At 35.6% G+C, this 18,524-nt stretch overlaps 1 protein-coding gene across 2 annotated transcripts in view; it reads right to left on the bottom strand.

Annotated features, from left to right (window-relative positions):
• Positions 1-792: 792 nt before the first annotated feature.
• LOC143256539 (ras-related and estrogen-regulated growth inhibitor-like) overlaps positions 793-18,524 on the bottom strand; it is a 47,229-nt gene continuing 29,497 nt past the window's right edge. The window contains exons 2-6 of one of the 2 annotated variants that reach the window (XM_076513894.1): positions 15,294-15,395; positions 10,580-10,710; positions 4,250-4,443; positions 1,411-1,534; positions 793-1,033 (exon numbers count right to left, since the gene is read on the bottom strand). In XM_076513894.1, the coding sequence (XP_076370009.1) occupies positions 860-1,033; positions 1,411-1,534; positions 4,250-4,443; positions 10,580-10,710; positions 15,294-15,395 (725 nt within the window). In that variant the 3' untranslated portion in view covers positions 793-859. Of the gene's footprint in view, positions 1,034-1,410; positions 1,535-4,249; positions 4,444-10,579; positions 10,711-15,293; positions 15,534-18,524 lie in introns of those variants that run through there. The other variant, XM_076513893.1, reaches the window with a different exon arrangement.

Raw genomic sequence — 18,524 nt, 5'->3', positions numbered from 1 at the left:
CTACTCGAGGGCTATCTGCGCTAGCCGTCCCTAATTTAGCAGTGTGACACTAGAGAGAAGACAGCTAGTCATCACCACCCACCGCCAACTCTTAGGCTACTCTTTTACCAATGAATAGTGGGATTGGTTGTAACATTATAATGCCCCCACGGCTGAAACGGCGAGCATATATAATGTGACTAGGATTCGAACTCGCGACCCTCGGATTACGAGTCAAGTGCCTTAATCACCTGGCCATACCGGACCCTCTATTTGGGCCTCAAATGAACTGATATCCCACGTAAACCTAACATATACTTTCTTCATGTTCTGTTTGAACCTTTTCATCATTTGCCCATATCTCTGGAATGTATGCTTGAAACTGATTATTGTTCTAAAAAAGATAAAGAAGTTGAAATAAAATGTTCAGTTTATAGAAAAGGGTAATAATTATTTATAGTGTGGAACTTTCCATCACAAGAAGCACTACCATATAATTAAATACATAATATATAGTATCATTTATCACTAACAAAGGTTTGATGACAAAAGTGGAGAAAATGGTCAATTATAGTCTTTAATAGGGGAAAAATTACACAGTTGAGGCCATAATATAGGGATATAAATAGTTCTTAAAACATAGGGAAAAATAAAAGTTTATTTCAATTTTTTTTAAGTTCCGAAATTATACCCCTCCGAAAAAAAAAAAAAAAGTTGCTCAGCCGTATGTGTGAAGGTTTTAATACCCATGGTCGGCATAGCATTGTGTAACTTGGCGCTTTACAAACAAACAAACAAAATTATGGAACTACATAGCGTATGAAGAACATGATTTTAATCAACCAGCAAAAAGAAACATCTCTCTCTTCGTTAAGCCTTATTACATAGTTAATGTTCGATCTTGCCTAACTTCGCGCTCAGGGTTTGTTCGATTTTTTTTCCACCAGCTACTTAACGTTGAATTTCCCGCACTATTTCTTCTAGGATTTTGGATCTTGGGTGTAAGTAAGGTAAAAGTCGATAGACGCCGTCTCTGTTCTTTACTGGTGACTACCTGTAACAGACAGATTCAATTTAAGAAGTTGAAAACATTTATGCTTTAGCTGGTAATATTACTAATTTCTTGATTAGCTCTTTCTATTGAGTGTTGCAAGAGAAAAGAAACATAAAATTGTTCAAGATGATGCAATATGGAGAATTCATCAGTAGAGAAAGGTACATACACATGTCGATAATTTTATTGCTAGGCTTCACCAAGTTCATGTTTAATCAGAAAGCTGGCTTAGCTTACAAGTTTGCTGGTAAGAAGACACTATGAACATTTATTTAACAACCAACCCTTGTGAAAACTTCTGTTTGCCCGACGCTGAGACTATGGGATGGTTACATTGCTTTTTAATTAGAAACAAGATGTGTTTCAAGCTCACTTACCTGACATAAAAATTTCTCGAACGCTGCCTCCACATTCCGAGCTTCCCTCGCAGCAGAACATTCGTAAAATGAACATCCGGGGTAGAAAAGCGCCACACGCTGACCTTCCACAGAACATACTGCTCTGTAAAAAATATAACAAAATATAAAATTTGAGCTATAATTATTTAAAAATAATAATGTTTACTTCTTACGTTTATAATTAACACTCGTGAAGTATTTATTATAGAAATTTGATTTAAAATTGTATAAACATTTGTATGAAAAGTTTTATAGAATTGTATGTACTTGGCACAGTGAAGTGTTTAAGGCACTCGACTCGTAGTAATCTGAGGGTCGTGAGCTCGAATCCCCGTCACACTAAATATGCTTGCCCTTCAGCCAATGGGGCCGTTACGGGGATTTGAACCCATGACCCTCAGGCTTAACTACCTGTTCATGCCCGTTTAATTTAAAGTTAGGAAGAATACAATTATGAAAATAACGAATTATTACAGAAGTACACAATATTTTTTGAGAGTGGTTTTATAATAAAAACGGAAGAATAAAACTCAGAGTCTTTTTTTTTTTTTTTAAAGAATATTCATGTCAGTTTAGATATATCCAAAAGCAATGGATATATATGTGAGTGTTTATACATCCATGAAAAAGGATCCATAGTACCGTAGTTCAAATGTTGTTGTGCAGGTAAATATCTCGACTATTGTTCTAGACATTTCTCGAGATTGAGCATATTTATTTTTAACTGCTAACGTGTAATCGTTTAATGATCTAATTCAGAAAATTCGATAACCAATGCGTTTTACAGAATGGTTTGGTTGTTCTTAAACACAAAGTTACGCAATGGGCTATCTGTACTCGACACACCACTGTTGCCGAAACAGAACTCTTAACGTCGTAGGTCTGCAAACGTACCGTTGTGCCAGCAGGGTACTATAAGAAAACGACTAACACTTCATAGCGTCTTTCCATACTTTTTAAAATATGAAAAGTACAATGTAACCCAAGAAAGTTAAGCAAACAAAAATCGCCGAAGAATTCCTTAATATCTAAACGTTTACTGATATGTTATCTGTCTATTAGAAAACTAGCGAAACTACAAATTTACAATTTATATGTAGTAACAGCTAAATATGAGACTATTTCAGACTAAACAACATTTTGTGCGAAGATTTATTGGTAGTTCTTTGTTAATTTTTTCACTGTTTTGTCGTTGCTGTATCGTCGTTGCTGTATTGTCGTTGCTGTATTGTCGTTGCTGTATCGTCGTTGCTGTATTGTCGTTGCTGTATCGTCGTTTGGCCGTTGTTCAGGTTCACTAGGACCTCTTTCTCTCCTTTCTACTGTTCTTCGTGAACTTCCAAATGCTATATCGTTATTCAAGAAATCAGTAAACACTATAGCAAAGCATTGGAACATTGATACTACTTCTCTCTTCAGGGTCATTTACTCTCTTTAAGTCAAGTCAAAGCCCATCTTAGTATTTTGATTTCGACCTTTGAGAGGGTCAGGTGCAATCTTGATTTATTCCTCCCACTGTCTTCCTTTGCTTCATCAGGATTTAGATCCTTGTCTGGACCTGGGATGGTCAGGTGCAACCTTGACCTGTTCCTTCTGCATCATGAGGATGATTTTAATTTCTCATCATGGGTCCCACTCTCCTATGTCATCAAACAGTTCGAGTTCAATTGATCACGGTGGTCACAGAGCAGATAATTCATTGTGTAGCTTTGCGCTTAAAACAAACAAACCTTCACTGTTAACAAAGTTCAGAAACATCTTTCCTCACAACTTTCAAGAATGATTAAATTCATTAATTGTTTATTTGTTTGTTTAAAGTTAAACACAATACAATGGTTTATCTATGCTCTACCCAGAGTCTCGCGCTGTAAGTCCGCTGTGTCACTGGAGAGGGGCATTAACTATTTTTAAGACCAGACTTTGTGCTCCAAACAAATCTAATTGGAAACAATTGAAGTTACAGCAAAATACATAGAATTATTACACAATATGTGCATATAGAATCATAAAAATTCGTGATCTACAAATTAACATTTCCCAAACGGTTGATTGTTTGTTTTGAATTTCGCGAAGGCTAACTGTGCTGGCCGTCCCTAATTTAATAGTGTAAGACTAGAGGGAAGGCAGCTAGTTATTACAACCTACCGCTAACTCTTGGACTACTCTTTTACCAACGAATAGTGGTATTGACCATCACATTAAAATGGGCTCACGGCTGAAAGAACGAGCTTGTTTGGTGCGAGGGGGATTTGAACCCGCAACCCTCGGATTACGACTAGAGCGCCTTAACCACATGGCCATGCAGGGCCGGGGGTGTTTGAAATTAACTACAAAGATTTACAATGGACTATCTGTGCTCTGCCCATCACGGATATCAAAAGCTAGTTTCTAGTGGTGAGAGTCCGCAGACATACTGCTGTGTCACTTGGGCAACCTTTCTTAGAAGTTTATGAATTATCAGTAGGATGAAAAAGTGCGCTTTGTTTAATGGAGAAAAAATCTCTATTGCCTTGTTTTGCAGTGTAGTTAACAATATACTAACCTGAAAATATTACCTTGCTATGCTGGATCAGTGGCGTAATTATGGCCCCCGCAATTGCAGAAGCGAGGCGATCCAAAAGGGAACCTAAATCGTAACTGCAGTTATAGGGAAATAAACGTAGAGAATCCAGTTATTGTTTTTCTGAAGGGGAGGGAAACAATCTTTAGTGTTAATGCCACCGCGTGGATCCAACATGGTTATACTTTTAGTACTTATTTTCCTATTATCAATTTCTATACAAAAAAACAGCAAACAAAATTATCTTTTTTATTGAACCTGTAATGAACAAGGTCGTCTTTGTTCCCAATTAACGCCATTGGTGTTTGTCCTTCCTCACAAAAGTCCTTCTTGAGCAGTTTTAATAGTTCACAAGCTTTCAGAAAGCTACGTTTGTCGGTGACTGAGTAGACAATAAGATATCCATCTGCCCCTTCTAGTAGCCCTTTTGATTTCAGAGACGTATAAGGTTCCTGATAAATAGAAAAATAAACAGAACCATCAGACTTGTGGTTGTATATTATTATGTTGGGTTTTTTATAGCTTAATTAATCGACTAAGCTTTGTGGTTGCACTTTATTCACATAGATCAGTCGTATTATTGAAATTTAACTTAACGAAAATTCAGTCTAGTATATGGACAGTGATATAGTACACAAGAAGAACAGAAGTGAGACAAAAGGAAAAGAAATAATAAAGGGTAAAGAGAGAAAATAAAGCACAGAAGACAAGAAATAGGCCTAGCGATATTTTTGTTTTCAAACAATAAAAGTTCATTGGAAATGTCCGAATGGTTTAGGCTTTTGTATACACACAAAAATTAGTTTGTTTTTTTTCAAATTCAGATCGAAATTTGAACTTTAATAAACACGTATTGTAAACAAATTTCTAAAACCTTCCTAGTAATTATCGAATAGATCTGTTGTTTTATAAAATGATAACATCTCAAGAAGGCTGGTTTATTACGGAACACCACTAAGCACCTTTGACAAAGACGTGTTTTTCGTATATACAGGTTTCGTTACATAGTCTATGGTTATTTCTCATACCATTTCATCCGTTATTTACTGCCTATTGAATCAAATACATTCACTTAGGCCTAGTTGTTATAGACTGCTCATAATTTTGTTAATTAACGCGCACATCATTTCAAAAAGAATCTATAATTATTAATACATGGCTTCTCTTTTGTCACCTTCCTCCACAGAATGGAAGACAAACAGAGATGTTGACACACAGAACGTAGCTTCGAGATACAGGGCACGGTTGTTAAAGATTAGACTTTTGGTAAACAAGCTCTTGTGTTTGCATTTAACGTAGTGGGTTTTTAATGACAGTCTTGTCACTCTTGTGTATTTATTATTTCAACGGGTTAACCGAAGACATTAATTACAAGCCCTTAGGCATTGAAGCTCCACCTAATCAAACAGCACATAAACAATTAATACAGCTGCATAATGTAGTAAACATCTTGGTACGTAAACAACCAGTCGATACACAAGATTGCTATCACGGATATTGTAAACTGATTTTCATTGCTGAGCAACAGGGGGGGGGTGAGATTGCTAATAAAGCATTGTATTGTAATAAATAATAATACGGAGCTCTAGGAAGCTAAAACCGATTATTTCACCTGATTACATGATACTTCGTTTACATTCCTAGGACACTAAGTAGCAGAACAATTTAATATTCGGTTGAGTAGGAAAAGATAGTAGACATTTTAATATTCGTTATTTGTTTATTTTTCTTGAATTTCGCCGAAAGCTACTTGAGGGCTATCTGAGCTAACCGTCCCTAATGCAGCAGTAATAGACTAGAGGGAAGGCAGCTGGGAATGCTATCCATCCCCAGTTATTGGACTACCCATTTAACGAATAGTGGTATTGGACGTCACAATTTAACGCCCAGATGACAGAAAGGGCGAAGGTGTTTAGTAATGGAGATTTGAACCACGAACCCGTAGATTGCGAATCAAGCACTTTAACCAGAAGGCCATTTAATATTCATCAGAATGGGTCAAGAATCATCCATGGAAGCAGAAGAACTTTTGATATTCATCCGAGTCGGGTAAAAATTATTCTTGGTTTTTATTTATAAACAATATATCGGAGCCAATTTCATTCGTTTTAGCAACTAGCTTACTTGTTAGCATTCTGCAATAGAAGGCTACTGCCAAACTCTTCAAGCACATAATAATAGTCAAAACATTAACATTTATGATGTCAGAAAAACATGTGGGATTAAAAATATAATACGATAAACAATCCTGTAACCGAGCGCTTTCGAAAGGTAGACTTTTCTTCATTAAGGTAAAATATTTACCGGCTTTCTAAAGCACTCGAGTTACAGGGCATTATCGTCTTATAGTAGACGAAATAATAGTGTTAAATTTATGTTATTTGCGTCAGGTATTTAATTTTAAAGATAAACATAACGATAAATAAGTTTGTTTGTTTTTTAATTTCGCGCAAAGCTTCACGAGGGCTATCTACGTTAGCCGTCCCTAACACAGCAGTGTAAATCTAGAGAGAAAGCAGCTAGTGATCACCACTCACCGTTAACTCTTAAGCTATTCTTTTACCAAAGAATAGTTAGAGTAACCGTCACATTATAACGCCCCTATGGCTGAAAAGGTGAGCATGTTTGATGTGACATGGATTCAAACCCGCTATCCTTCGATTACGAGTCGAGTACTTTAACCATCTGGCCATGACAGGCCATCGATAAATAACAATAAAGTGATAAAATTGGTAATGGTCAGTCGGTGGCCTCCATGGGTTGTGCACTGACACAATTTATGGACGAGACTCCATAAATAAAGGGAAGAGAGACTGAACTTTGGACGATGCTAGATTAAGGATGGCTATATCAGAATCATAGGGACCTCTTCTCTGATCATTTAATCCATTGCACGCGCAAGATGCCATTAATATTAAACAAAGACACAGAATAGAATGTACATTGGCTTTCCAAATATTTAAACAGAAATCGCGTGTGGTTAAGGCTGTTCAATAGAGGGTGTTTTTTTAACTTAATAAAAAAAAGTGAAATGGGAGTATCTGGTTAATTCAGAGTAACACGTGTAAAACACGTTTTGGACGAGTAAAGTTCAAAGGTAGATTGCGACACGTGTAAAACACGTTTAGTAAAGTTCAAAGGTAGATTGGGTTGGAAGGGAGATGCTTCGAAAACATTTTTGCTTTTTGCCCACAAATCATCTTTCACCAGTTTTTTAATGGTTTATCCAGTATGCGGTGATTTTCGACACTTTATCCTCCAGGATATTCTGTTTATGTGTCATTCTGCGATAGGCATATCTTCCCATTTCACTTTTGTTTCTTAGTCATGAAAACTCTACCTAAACCATTTAGAAAATATATTTAAGTTATTTGGTTTTGTTTCTTGGTATATTCATTGTTTTATAAAGTTTTGTTTTTTGGTGTATTCATTGTTTTATAAAATTTTGTTTCTTGGTATATTCATTGTTTTGTAAGGTTTTTTTTGTGGGTACATTTATTGTTTTATAAGGTTTTGTTTCTTAGTATATTTATTGTTTTACAAGGTTTTGTTTTTTGGTATATTCATTGTTTTATAAGGTTTTATTTCTTGGTATATTCATTGTTTTATAAGGTTTTGTTTTTCGGTATATTGATTGTTTTAAAAGGTTTTGTTTCTTAGTACATTCATTGTTTTATAAGGTTTTATTTCTTGGTATATTCATTGTTTTATTAGGTTTTGTTTCTTGGTATATTCATTGTTTTATAAGGTTTTATTTCTTGGTATATTCATTGTTTTATTAGGTTTTGTTTCTTGGTATATTCATTGTTTTATAAGGTTTTGTTTCTTGGTATATTCATTGTTTTATTAGGTTTTGTTTCTTGGACACCACAACATATTCATTGTTTTATAAGATTTTGTTTCTTGGTATATTCATTGTTTTATAAGGTTTTATTTCTTGGTATATTCATTGTTTTATAAGGTTTTATTTCTTGGTATATTCATTGTTTTATTAGGTTTTGTTTCTTGGTATATTCATTGTTTTATAAGATTTTGTTTCTTGGTATATTCATTGTTTTATAAGGTTTTATTTCTTGGTATATTCATTGTTTTATTAGGTTTTATTTCTTGGTATATTCATTGTTTTATAAGGTTTTATTTCTTGGTATATTCATTGTTTTATAAGGTTTTGTTTCTTGGTATATTCATTGTTTTATAAGGTTTTTTACTTGTTGAAACATAATGACAGTTGAATTAGAAAAACGTTTTTCTTGAATTTGTTTCTGGTTAGTGAAACAAATACTGAGCGATTTTCAAGCAGTTTTACACAAAACTGGGATTTATTAGAATGGCAAGAATATTAAAATTATATTTTTTACGATCATAACAATTTGTTCTCATCAATTATTCTACCTGGTGATGGGCAAAACAAATCAGACTTCACCCTCACTCTATATGTTAGTGAAGCAGGAATTTAAAAGAGTAAAGAGTTAGAGGGCTTGTCTTAATTTTAGGATTATACTGTTGTTTCTTAACGTGAAAGTAAATAGATCATTTCTTGTTTTAAATGAACACTTGTATTGCTACAACGTGCCCGGCATGGCCGAGCGCGTTAGACGTGCGACTCGTAATTCGAGGGTCGCAGGTTCGCATCCCGGTCGCGCCAAACATGCTCGCCCTCCCAGCCGTGGGGGCGTTATATAGTCACGGTCAATCCCACTATTCGTTGGTAAAAGAGTAGCCCAAGCGGTGGGTGGTGATGACAAACTGCCTTCCATCTAGTCTTACACTGCAAACTTAGGGACGGCTAAGGTTTCTCCTCTTGGTTGGGGGTTGTGCGGTGGGCTAACAATCTACTCACTTAATAAAACCAGCCTGTTGATGAATCTGCAAGAGATGGCGGCCCTATGTTCCTTCATGGAATCGAGTGGCATAAATAATAATATACTGTTACAACACGTTCATTGGCTACTAGATAACAACCATATAAAAATTTTGCCTTTGCTGTGAGCATAAAAAGAGTTAGTTCATAAAGGTATGGAACCCTTGTTTAGATCTGTGTTTTATTTCTCTTAAAGAAAAACTGAGATTGTAGTTTCATAAATGTTGTAACAGCTAATTATCACAAATAATATTAAATGTCAAAGTAAACATTTCTTACAATTTATAGAAAGTTATTATTATATTTTCATAAGTTTTATCCCTTACTTACAGTTTTTTGTTTCCAGTTTTGTTTTTCTTTTTTCAGTTTATGTAAAGCTACAGTTCTATTTCCATCACGTTCATCTCTACATTATATTTACCAACAAACTTCCCTCCTTGATATGTGTTTATGCAGAAACCATTGTGTGTATACTAACTAAAATAAGTTAATACAGTTCAAAAGTACACTGCCCAAGAGTATACAAGGCAAGCCTTAGTACTTTTATTCGTTTTTATTTCTTGAATTAAAAAAAAAAAGAGTTACAGCTGTTGCATTATTGAGTACAGTTATAAGGAAACATGATTATGGTTTATAATCCAGTGTCTCCCTCAAGCGGTTTGAAACAGAAATGAACTTAGATTAACCTTCAGAACAACTGCACATTTTCTGAGAATATAAGAAAGTGTCTATTACACACTCACCTTGTTCTGACACAGTTGTCTTTTAATATAATACCCCAGAAAGTTTCATTAACAATCAACTATAAAAGCAATAACTATAAATCGAATGAAATAATATAAAAAAGATAAATATTAGGAACATGCCCTCTGGTGATGACTACATAATAATATTGATGTTACTTAGAGTTGCGCCCATATCAACGCGCCCCTGGTGTTGATAATATAATCCCATTATATTACCCAGCAACATGGTGTTATTGCATGTGCTTGATTCATGTTACCTTGTCGAAATTGAATTTTGCTCTCAGATAGTACATGTTTACTTCCGCCCCCAAAGCGCCACCTTATTCTACTTCAGTCTTTTGTAGCAAATTTCGAAGTTCTTGATAATTTAAATTATGTTAAATGTTATTGATACCGTTTTCATTATCATTAAATTATGATACTTCTCTTTTATCTTCTTGGGCTCATGTACTTAATACTGGGAACTTGTGATATTAATATTTTTAAAGTAAACAATTTATTCGAATCATTTTTTTAAATACAATACAAATAATACGTTAAAAGTTTATCACCTAGTTCTCGTCTCGGCCCGGTATGACCAGGTGGGTTAAGGCATTCGACTCGTAATCTGAGAGTCGCGGGTTCGAATCCGCGTCCCACCAAACATGTTCGCACCTTTTAGCCGTGGGGGCGTTATAATTATAATTATCAAATTATAATTTGATGGTCAATCCCACTATTTGTTGGTAAAAAGTAGCCGAAGAGTTGGCGGTGGGTGAAGACTAGCTGTCTTCCCTCTTGGATTACACTGCTAAAGTAGTGATGGCTAGCGCAAATAGCCCTCGTTTAGCTTTGCGCGAAATTAAAAAAAAAACACAAAAAAAACAACACTTTTCGTGCAGACCAAATAGATAATTACCCAACAAACAAACACCACAGAAAGTTCTAGAACTTGCTAATTATGATAAAATTATTAATTGTGCCAACATTTTCTCATCTTACCTTTCCGGAAGTGTCTGTAATTCGTATCGGAAGTATTTTGTCGTTTACGCTGACGTTTCGCTCGTAGCAGAACGAAGTACAATGGGAATACTCTGAGAGGAACTTTTTTGTGAGAAAACGAACCACCAAAGCTATAATGACATAAACAAAAGTGGAAATCAATCTGTTTTGCATTCAGTTAGTTGCTGAATGCTGACATGTCTCACCACACATACAATTCACGTTCACCACAGTGAATTTCTGTAAAGAGAGGACAGAGTAGTTAGGATAGCGGAATTAAAGAGACACCATTTTTACACTGAGATTGTCTTCTTTTTTCCTTTTGCACAAAACTTTGGATACTTTGTTCCAGTCATCATGGGGACACTGAGCCAGAAAATTTGAGGCCACATTAAGTGAGGCGTTTTTTTGAATTAAAAAAACACACGTTGAAGGTGTATGAAAATGGATTTGAAACAGTGGTAAGAAAAACCAGGATGTTATGCTCATTTATATTTACAAAGATATAAATAATATCACACATTAACGAAAACAAATGACCCAAGCAATTAGACAATTTCAAAATGAACAAAAATATTTTTATTAGGTCAGAATATATAAATATTTAGTTTTCTTGGACTTCCATCGAACCGTAATAATGCACTTTTCAAGACATCATGAGCAAGATTTTTAGGGTAACATTTAATTAAATTATATTAGTATGTCACTGTTTTTATTTTTTACCAAAGATAAAATTTAAAATTTCAGGTTGCTGTACGGGAAATTAAAAATAACTCAAACACCCGGTACATAATTTGTTTGTTTGTTTTTGAAATTCGCACAAAGCTACTCGAAGGCTATCTGCGTTAGCCGTCCCTAATTTAGCAGTGTAAGACTAGAGGGAAAGCAGCTAGTCATCACCACCCATCGCCAACTCTTGGGCTACTCTTTTACCAACGAATAGTGAGATTGACCGTAACTTTATAACGCCTCCACGGCTGAAAGGGCGAGCATGTTCGGCGCGACGGGAATGCGAACCCGCGACCCTCAGATTACGAGTTGCACGCTTTAACACGCTTGGCCATGCCATATAATTTTGAAAGATTAATAAACATTCAAAAATAAATAATTGTTTGCGATGGTGAAGTTTAAAGTGGAATTTCATGTTAATCAATAATTTAACAGTAAGTGAAACAATATAACGACTTTATTAGTATAGGCTGTATTCCTTTTAATCTGTCTTAATAAAGAAAATGGCTGTATTTAATATCACTATTAAAACTGCATACAGATGTTTCTTTTACTTTGCAAGTAAAACAACTCAGGTAACAACTTTTTGTATGCTCGTTTGTTTATTTTTGAATTTCGCACATAGTTATACGACCCTCGTAATCCGAGGGTCGCGGGTTCGAATCCCGGTCGCACCAAACATGCTCGCCCTCCCAGCCGTGGGGGCTTTATAATGTGACGGTCAATCCCCCTATTCGTTGGTAAAAGAATAGCCCAACAGTTGGCGGTGGGTGGTGATGACTAGCTGCCTTACCTCTAGTCTTACACTGCTAAATTAGGGATGGCTAGCACAGATAGCTCTCGAGTAGCTTTGTGCGAAATTCAAAAAGCAAACAAACAAACAAACTCCTGCCAATGTATAATATAAGCATGCTACTTTACTTGGTAGCAACAACTTGACAGCAACAACAAATAAGTTGGGTTCTGACCTTAATTATTTATGACACGTAGATTGAGATGATATGACGTCACGGTAGACTAAAACCACACACAAATCTATGACTCTGTCAGACTTTCTTTCATTGTTTTCGATTTTTTTAAACTATCATATAGATGATTGACGTCATGTAAAGATTTATCAGTCGTAAATAGAATAACTGTTGATACCCGCAGAATAAACATTTGAGGTTTACCACGTCTTTTTCTGGTTATTAAACATCGTCTTTTTCGTCACTCACACCTCTCGCCCTTTCAGCCGTAGGAGCGTTATAAAGTGACAATCAATCCCACTATTTGTTGATAAAAGAGTAGCCCAAGAGTTGACGGTGGGTGGTGATGACTAGCTGCCTTCCCTCTAGTCTTGCACTGCTAAATTAGGGACGGCTAGCGCAGATAGTCCTCGTGTAGCTTTGCTCGAAATTCAAAACAAACTGACTCACTTTTCCCTGACTTAGGTATTATTAAAGGAAACACGGTCACTGTTCATACTTGCGTTCATTGACTCACATTTCAGAGTTAACTTAACGATGGTTTGTTTCGTACGGATGTTCGTTAGTATGCTATTGATAAAGCGACTGAATTGAACACGATTTTATCGAGTTTTAGAAGGAGCTACTTGTGTAATACAAAACCACGAGCGCTTGCGTATGCGAAGGCCATTTACAAATGTTATCCTTCACTTTAAAGCTGTGTAATATTTTAGAATCCTTAGTAAAAATCCTGGACTCACTGCTGTTATATATTTATTATACTGTGTTGTTATACATCACAGACATTATGAATATTTAGTTTTAACTTTTAATTAAAGTAATCTACCTCCTTATACATATCGAAACTAAAACCTATCCTGATGATGAACTAATTATATATACCATCCTTACGTTTTTACTTATAATAAAAACTAAACTCCATTATTTCGTCAATTGATTACTTCCGCTGTTTATGATATTTTCAGCTGTAACCTTATTCTTGTTGCTAATTAGGGCGTACGTGTTTAACAACTAATGATCTTTTGTTTGCCTTTGAATTTCGCGCAAAGCAACTCAAGGGCTATCTCGCTAGCCATCCCTAATTTAGCAGTGTAAGACTAGAGGGAAGGCAGCTAGTCATCACCACTCACCGCCAACTCTTGGGCTACTCTTTTACCAACGAATAGTGGGATTGACCGTTACATTATAACGCCCCAACGGCTGGGAGGGCGAGCATGTTTGGTGCGACGGGGATTCGAACCCGTGACCCTCAGATTACGAGTCGAACGCCTTAACCCATGCCGGGCTCAACTGATGATCTCACGTTGTATAAAGTTGAGGCAGTGTGCAATGTTACTTAATTTATACATTCATTAGAGCTTCTAGTAAAACAACAAGGGTTTGCTAAATTCCTGTTATCTAGTTACTAAATTATTAAAGACAAGGAAAGGTTAAATTAACTATTTTACATCGAAACTCCTGGTTGTTCAGTGACATTTCTACGACTTGTTTACTAGCAGGGGACGAGGGAGCAAATATTTGATGGGGCAAAAGGGGAGTGTATCAAAAGCACAAAGTTGCACATAATGGGCTGTCTGTGATCTTTCAACTGCGGGTATCGAAACATTGTTTCTAATGTTGTCAATCTGAAAACACACTGCTGTACCACTAGGAGGTGTATCAGAAAGTGAGTCAAGCCTGATTAAGTATAAAAGAAATTGGCTCTTTGCTTTTAAGAAGTGTTTATTTATTCCCTTTTATTACATATATAGTAAGAGTCACAACGTAGGGAGAATTTAACCTGTTGACTGCCAAGTATTTCAGCTGCTACAATACAACTATAATGCTTCTTCATTTTGTAACTTTTTCGTGACGCCATTTTGGATCGAAACTGAAACAATTTATAAGTAGGTCAAATTCATGTATGGTGCTGTCATCTAGCGTTGAAGTTAGATATTATTGAGAACGAATTAACTCGTCCGTGGCACCGTGTTACCGATTGGCTTGGACGAGTTATCTCGTCTACGGCACTGAACAGGTTAAACATTTTGAAAGACTAAATCGTCATATGAGAGAAGGGCTTTGGGGGAGGCAGAGATCTCCAAGAGGGTCTGACCCTGACACCTAAATAGTAAAGTTTGTGTGTGTTTTTATAGCAAAGCCACATCAGGCTATCTGCCGAGTCCACTGAAAAGAATTAAGTGTTCATATAAAACAATAATTTTATAAAAGCAGCATTTGAAAAAGTCATAGAATACTGTTGTTGTGTCTTCATAATTGTATTTAAATAGATTATTTGGTATTGTTAGTTGAGTTTATTTTTGGATTGGAGTCAACCAGAAGGTCACAAATTGGGCAATCTGTGATCTGTCTACGACGGGTATCGAAAACCAGTTTTTAGCGCTGTGCCACTAGAGGGCGTTAGTTTAGGCATTTAAAACTAATCTACCCCTAAGCTGGTCGAACTTTATGAGGTATTATTGAGAACACAGCTTAAAATATCGGTAATAGATAAGTCAGTGAATTTTAATAATTATGTTCTTTCGTTTTATGGTAATACACACTCCTAATTATACCAGTTTATTATACTATTTACTGAGTAAGTTTACTATTTTAATCTTTTTAGTCTGTAACTTGTGTTGATCATAAGTTATCAATAATAGAAAGTAAAGTAGTTGTTATTAGATGTCCAGTCTACAAAAAAGATTTACTTCTGGAATTTAACACTGTAGACTATGTAAATACTTTTACAGAGATCCAGTTTTATGGATAAAACAACTGACATTAGGTATACACTGTATCATAGATGGGATAATTCAAGAAAAGAAAGTTTTTTATTATTGGCTTTCTTTACAGCTGTAAAACATTATATACAGTGTTCTTATCTCTGGTTTATTGTTTATCTTTTTTTTCCAAAAATGCTTTGAAAATGTCGAGTGATGTCTAGCGTACATCATGAATAAAAAGTAAAACAAATTAAGCCTAAATAGACCAGTCACGATATATTTATTTGACGTTTCTACAAATAACGAACTTACCTGTTTTACCCACCTCTTCTGCTCCCAATACTGTAAAGGTACACTGACTATCCTTTGACCATAAACTGGTTCGTCCAAATTTCCGTAAGGCCAGTCTCCCTCCTTTGGTTGTCATGGTAGTAAAAAAAAACCGTTACACACTTTAACTTTGGGGTTTTTCTCAGTGTATCCAGGAGGATCTAGTTTGTTTTTTTGTAAATGTTAAAGTGTTTCCAAAATTTCTAAATATAATTAATTTCTTTCAAATACATTGTAAGATAATGAACATATAATTTCTATTCATTAATAATTATCTCGAATACATAACGGTTGTATACATATTCTTACAAAAAGACAAGCAACGATAATTCTTGTTGCTTCAATTAATAATAACATATAATTTTCAAAAGAAAAATCTCTCCTTCTTATTTCACTTCGTTTTCGCCTTACGAATCTTCGACAGGCGTTCTTTCAAGCTTCGTAGGCGAGCTTTCAGACAACGTACGTTTTGCGGTTGCTTTTATCGCAATACGTAAGGTCACGTGATCGTTTACGTGGTGGTACATACGTCAGACCACAGAATATGTAATTCAATGGCTTCTTTTCCAAAATATATTGATATTCAAGAACACATCTTTTTATTTTTCTGTATTGGTCAATAGTTCTTCTTTTATAATAAATTGTAAACCACTTAGATAACTATTATATATTGTTTGTGTTTTAGAAAAAAAGCCACATTAGGCTATCTGCTCTGTCCACCGCGAGGAATCGTATTCTGGATTTCAGCGTATGTTTAAAACCTTCTGGAATAAAATTGTGTTTGTTTCCTGAATTTGACTCAAGACTACACGAGCTAGTCGTTTGACGGAAGGCAGCTAATCATCAACACCCATCGTAAACTCTTGGGCTACTCTTTTACCAACGAATAGTGGGATTGACTGTACGTTATAACGCTCCAACAGCTGAAAGGACGAGCATGTCTAGAGTAAAAGGAGCATTTCAACTTGTAAAAACAATTTTTATAAGACAACTGTCAAAAGAAAATAGTTATATACATTTAACTTATCCACTTCAAGTTACACCTTTCAGGTGCGTAGCAAAAAAAATATTTTTATTGAAGCAAAAACTAACTACGAGTGGGGAGTTTTTTACTTTTTTCTTTAACGCTGTTTATTGTTTGTTTTTTGAATTTCGCACAAAACTACACGAGGGTTGTCTGAGCTAGCCGTCCCTAATCTAGTAGTGTAAGACTAGAGGGAAAGCAGCTAGTCATCACCACCCACCGCCTACTCTTGGGCTAATCTTGTACCAACGAATAGTGGGATTGACTGTCACATTATAACGCCCCCACGGCTGAAAGGGCGAGCATGTTTGGCGCAACGTCGATGCGAACTCGCGACTCTCAGATTACGAGTCGCACGCCTTAACACGCTTGGCCATGCCGGGCCAACGCTGCTTACAAAGTAAAAAGTTGAAGCTGTGAGTTTACGAAGGTTACCTACAGTTATGTTTTGAGTCGATTTTCGTGAAGTAGTTGTAGTGGTTGTCTCAATGCACACGTGTTATGCACGTGGGTGTAGTGATTACAACAAATAAACTTAGATCAAAAAGAGTACAATTACATCTTCTTTCGTTCTGTTTTGTAAGTGGAATATTAAAAAAAAAGACTATATCCTTGGAGAATCATTTTAATAGGATTTTATTAACTCTTGAAATGAAACAAAACATAAATATCACTACGATTTACCACAAATCCTCGAAATTCGAATGTAACATTAGTCCAGTTACTGACAAGAAAGTACTTGAAAATACGTTTTTCGGCAACGTGTATCTTTCCACAATATTTTGGACCAATATATCGAATATTCTAGAACTGTGTCGATATAAATCAGAATTTTGGAGACAAGTCACCTTTAAAAACCATGGTGGTAAATTTGTTTTCTTGGCAATGTTTCGAGGACATTCTTTTGACAGCCAGAAGCAAGCCTGTCGCTTAATAACAACTACAGGAACGTTTTCAAATGAAAGGTTTGTTTGTTTTGAACTTCGCACAAAGCTACTCGAGGGCTATTTGCGCTAGCCGTCCCTAATTTAGCACCACCCTCTGCTGACTCTTGTGCTACTCTTTTACCAATGAATAGTGGGATTGACCGTAACATTATAACGCTCCCACAGCTGAAAGGGCGAGCATGTTTGGTGCGACGGGGATTCGAATCCGCGACCCTCAGATTACCAGTCAAGTGCCTTAAACACCTGGTCATGCTAGTTGAAATGAAACAATGCACGAAAACACAATGTAAGACGGGATAGAACCACAATAATTAAACAATATAATGAAACCGAGTATTAAAAATAGTGTTAAAATTATTAGAAATATAAAATAACTTTACATAGGAGAGAAAGGAATAGCTTACACATTTTAGATTAATAAAATATATGTATTTTAAAAAACAAATTATAAAAGTCGAATCATTCGTTGATATTCAAAGGACTTAAACGCCCTAACTTAAAAATAATTTCTATTCAGACTGCGATTTTTTTCATTGGTATTGTCGTAAGACGAGCAGTTAAAAGTGCTCAAGAGAATGATCAGCTGTGTTAAAGTGCCGAGCCACAAGTTTGTCTTGATCTGCAATCTTTGAGTGTTGTCGTGTATGTGCAACTAGAATCGAGCTTATTTCTCCTACGTCACCGTTGCTACAAATAACACAATATATTAAATATTCATCTAATCTAATCAGAGATTAACTAGGTGGGCTTAGGGTAGTTTTTATGTCAATATAATGTTTTAGGACCTTCAGTCCATCTTTACGACTTTAGTAAAGACTAAAGATTATATTAGACTTTTAGGTTAGCTAGGTTAGTTTTATCGTTAAAGACATTTTTTATTTTTACAGCAAATTCTATAAGTTAAAGAATGATGTTACCATGGGTACCAAAACGAGTCCCTCCTACGCTGACCTCTTGGTTACACTGAAGATTTTTTATTTCGTAACTACACAGGTGTATTTCATTCCTTATTATACTGCAGATATACTGATGATGTTTTCAGTACAGCCACATGCACTGATGATGAACTCGATCTTCAGTTCGTTAAAATCTTTTCGTCCATTACGCCAATTCAAGTCTTTGACCTCGTACCAAACCATCTCATTTCCGTGACTGATGGTGGCCGTCTCTTGACGTGTGTAGATTAGAAACACACGTGGCGACTTACATTTTACTCCAGTCATCCTCAAAAGAAATGCTCCC

The sequence above is a fragment of the Tachypleus tridentatus genome, chromosome 7 (genome assembly GCF_004210375.1).
Source record: "Tachypleus tridentatus isolate NWPU-2018 chromosome 7, ASM421037v1, whole genome shotgun sequence".
NCBI lineage: Eukaryota > Metazoa > Arthropoda > Merostomata > Xiphosura > Limulidae > Tachypleus > Tachypleus tridentatus.
The sequence above is the reverse complement of the archived record's forward strand: the minus strand, read 5'-3'. Positions and strand labels throughout refer to the sequence as shown.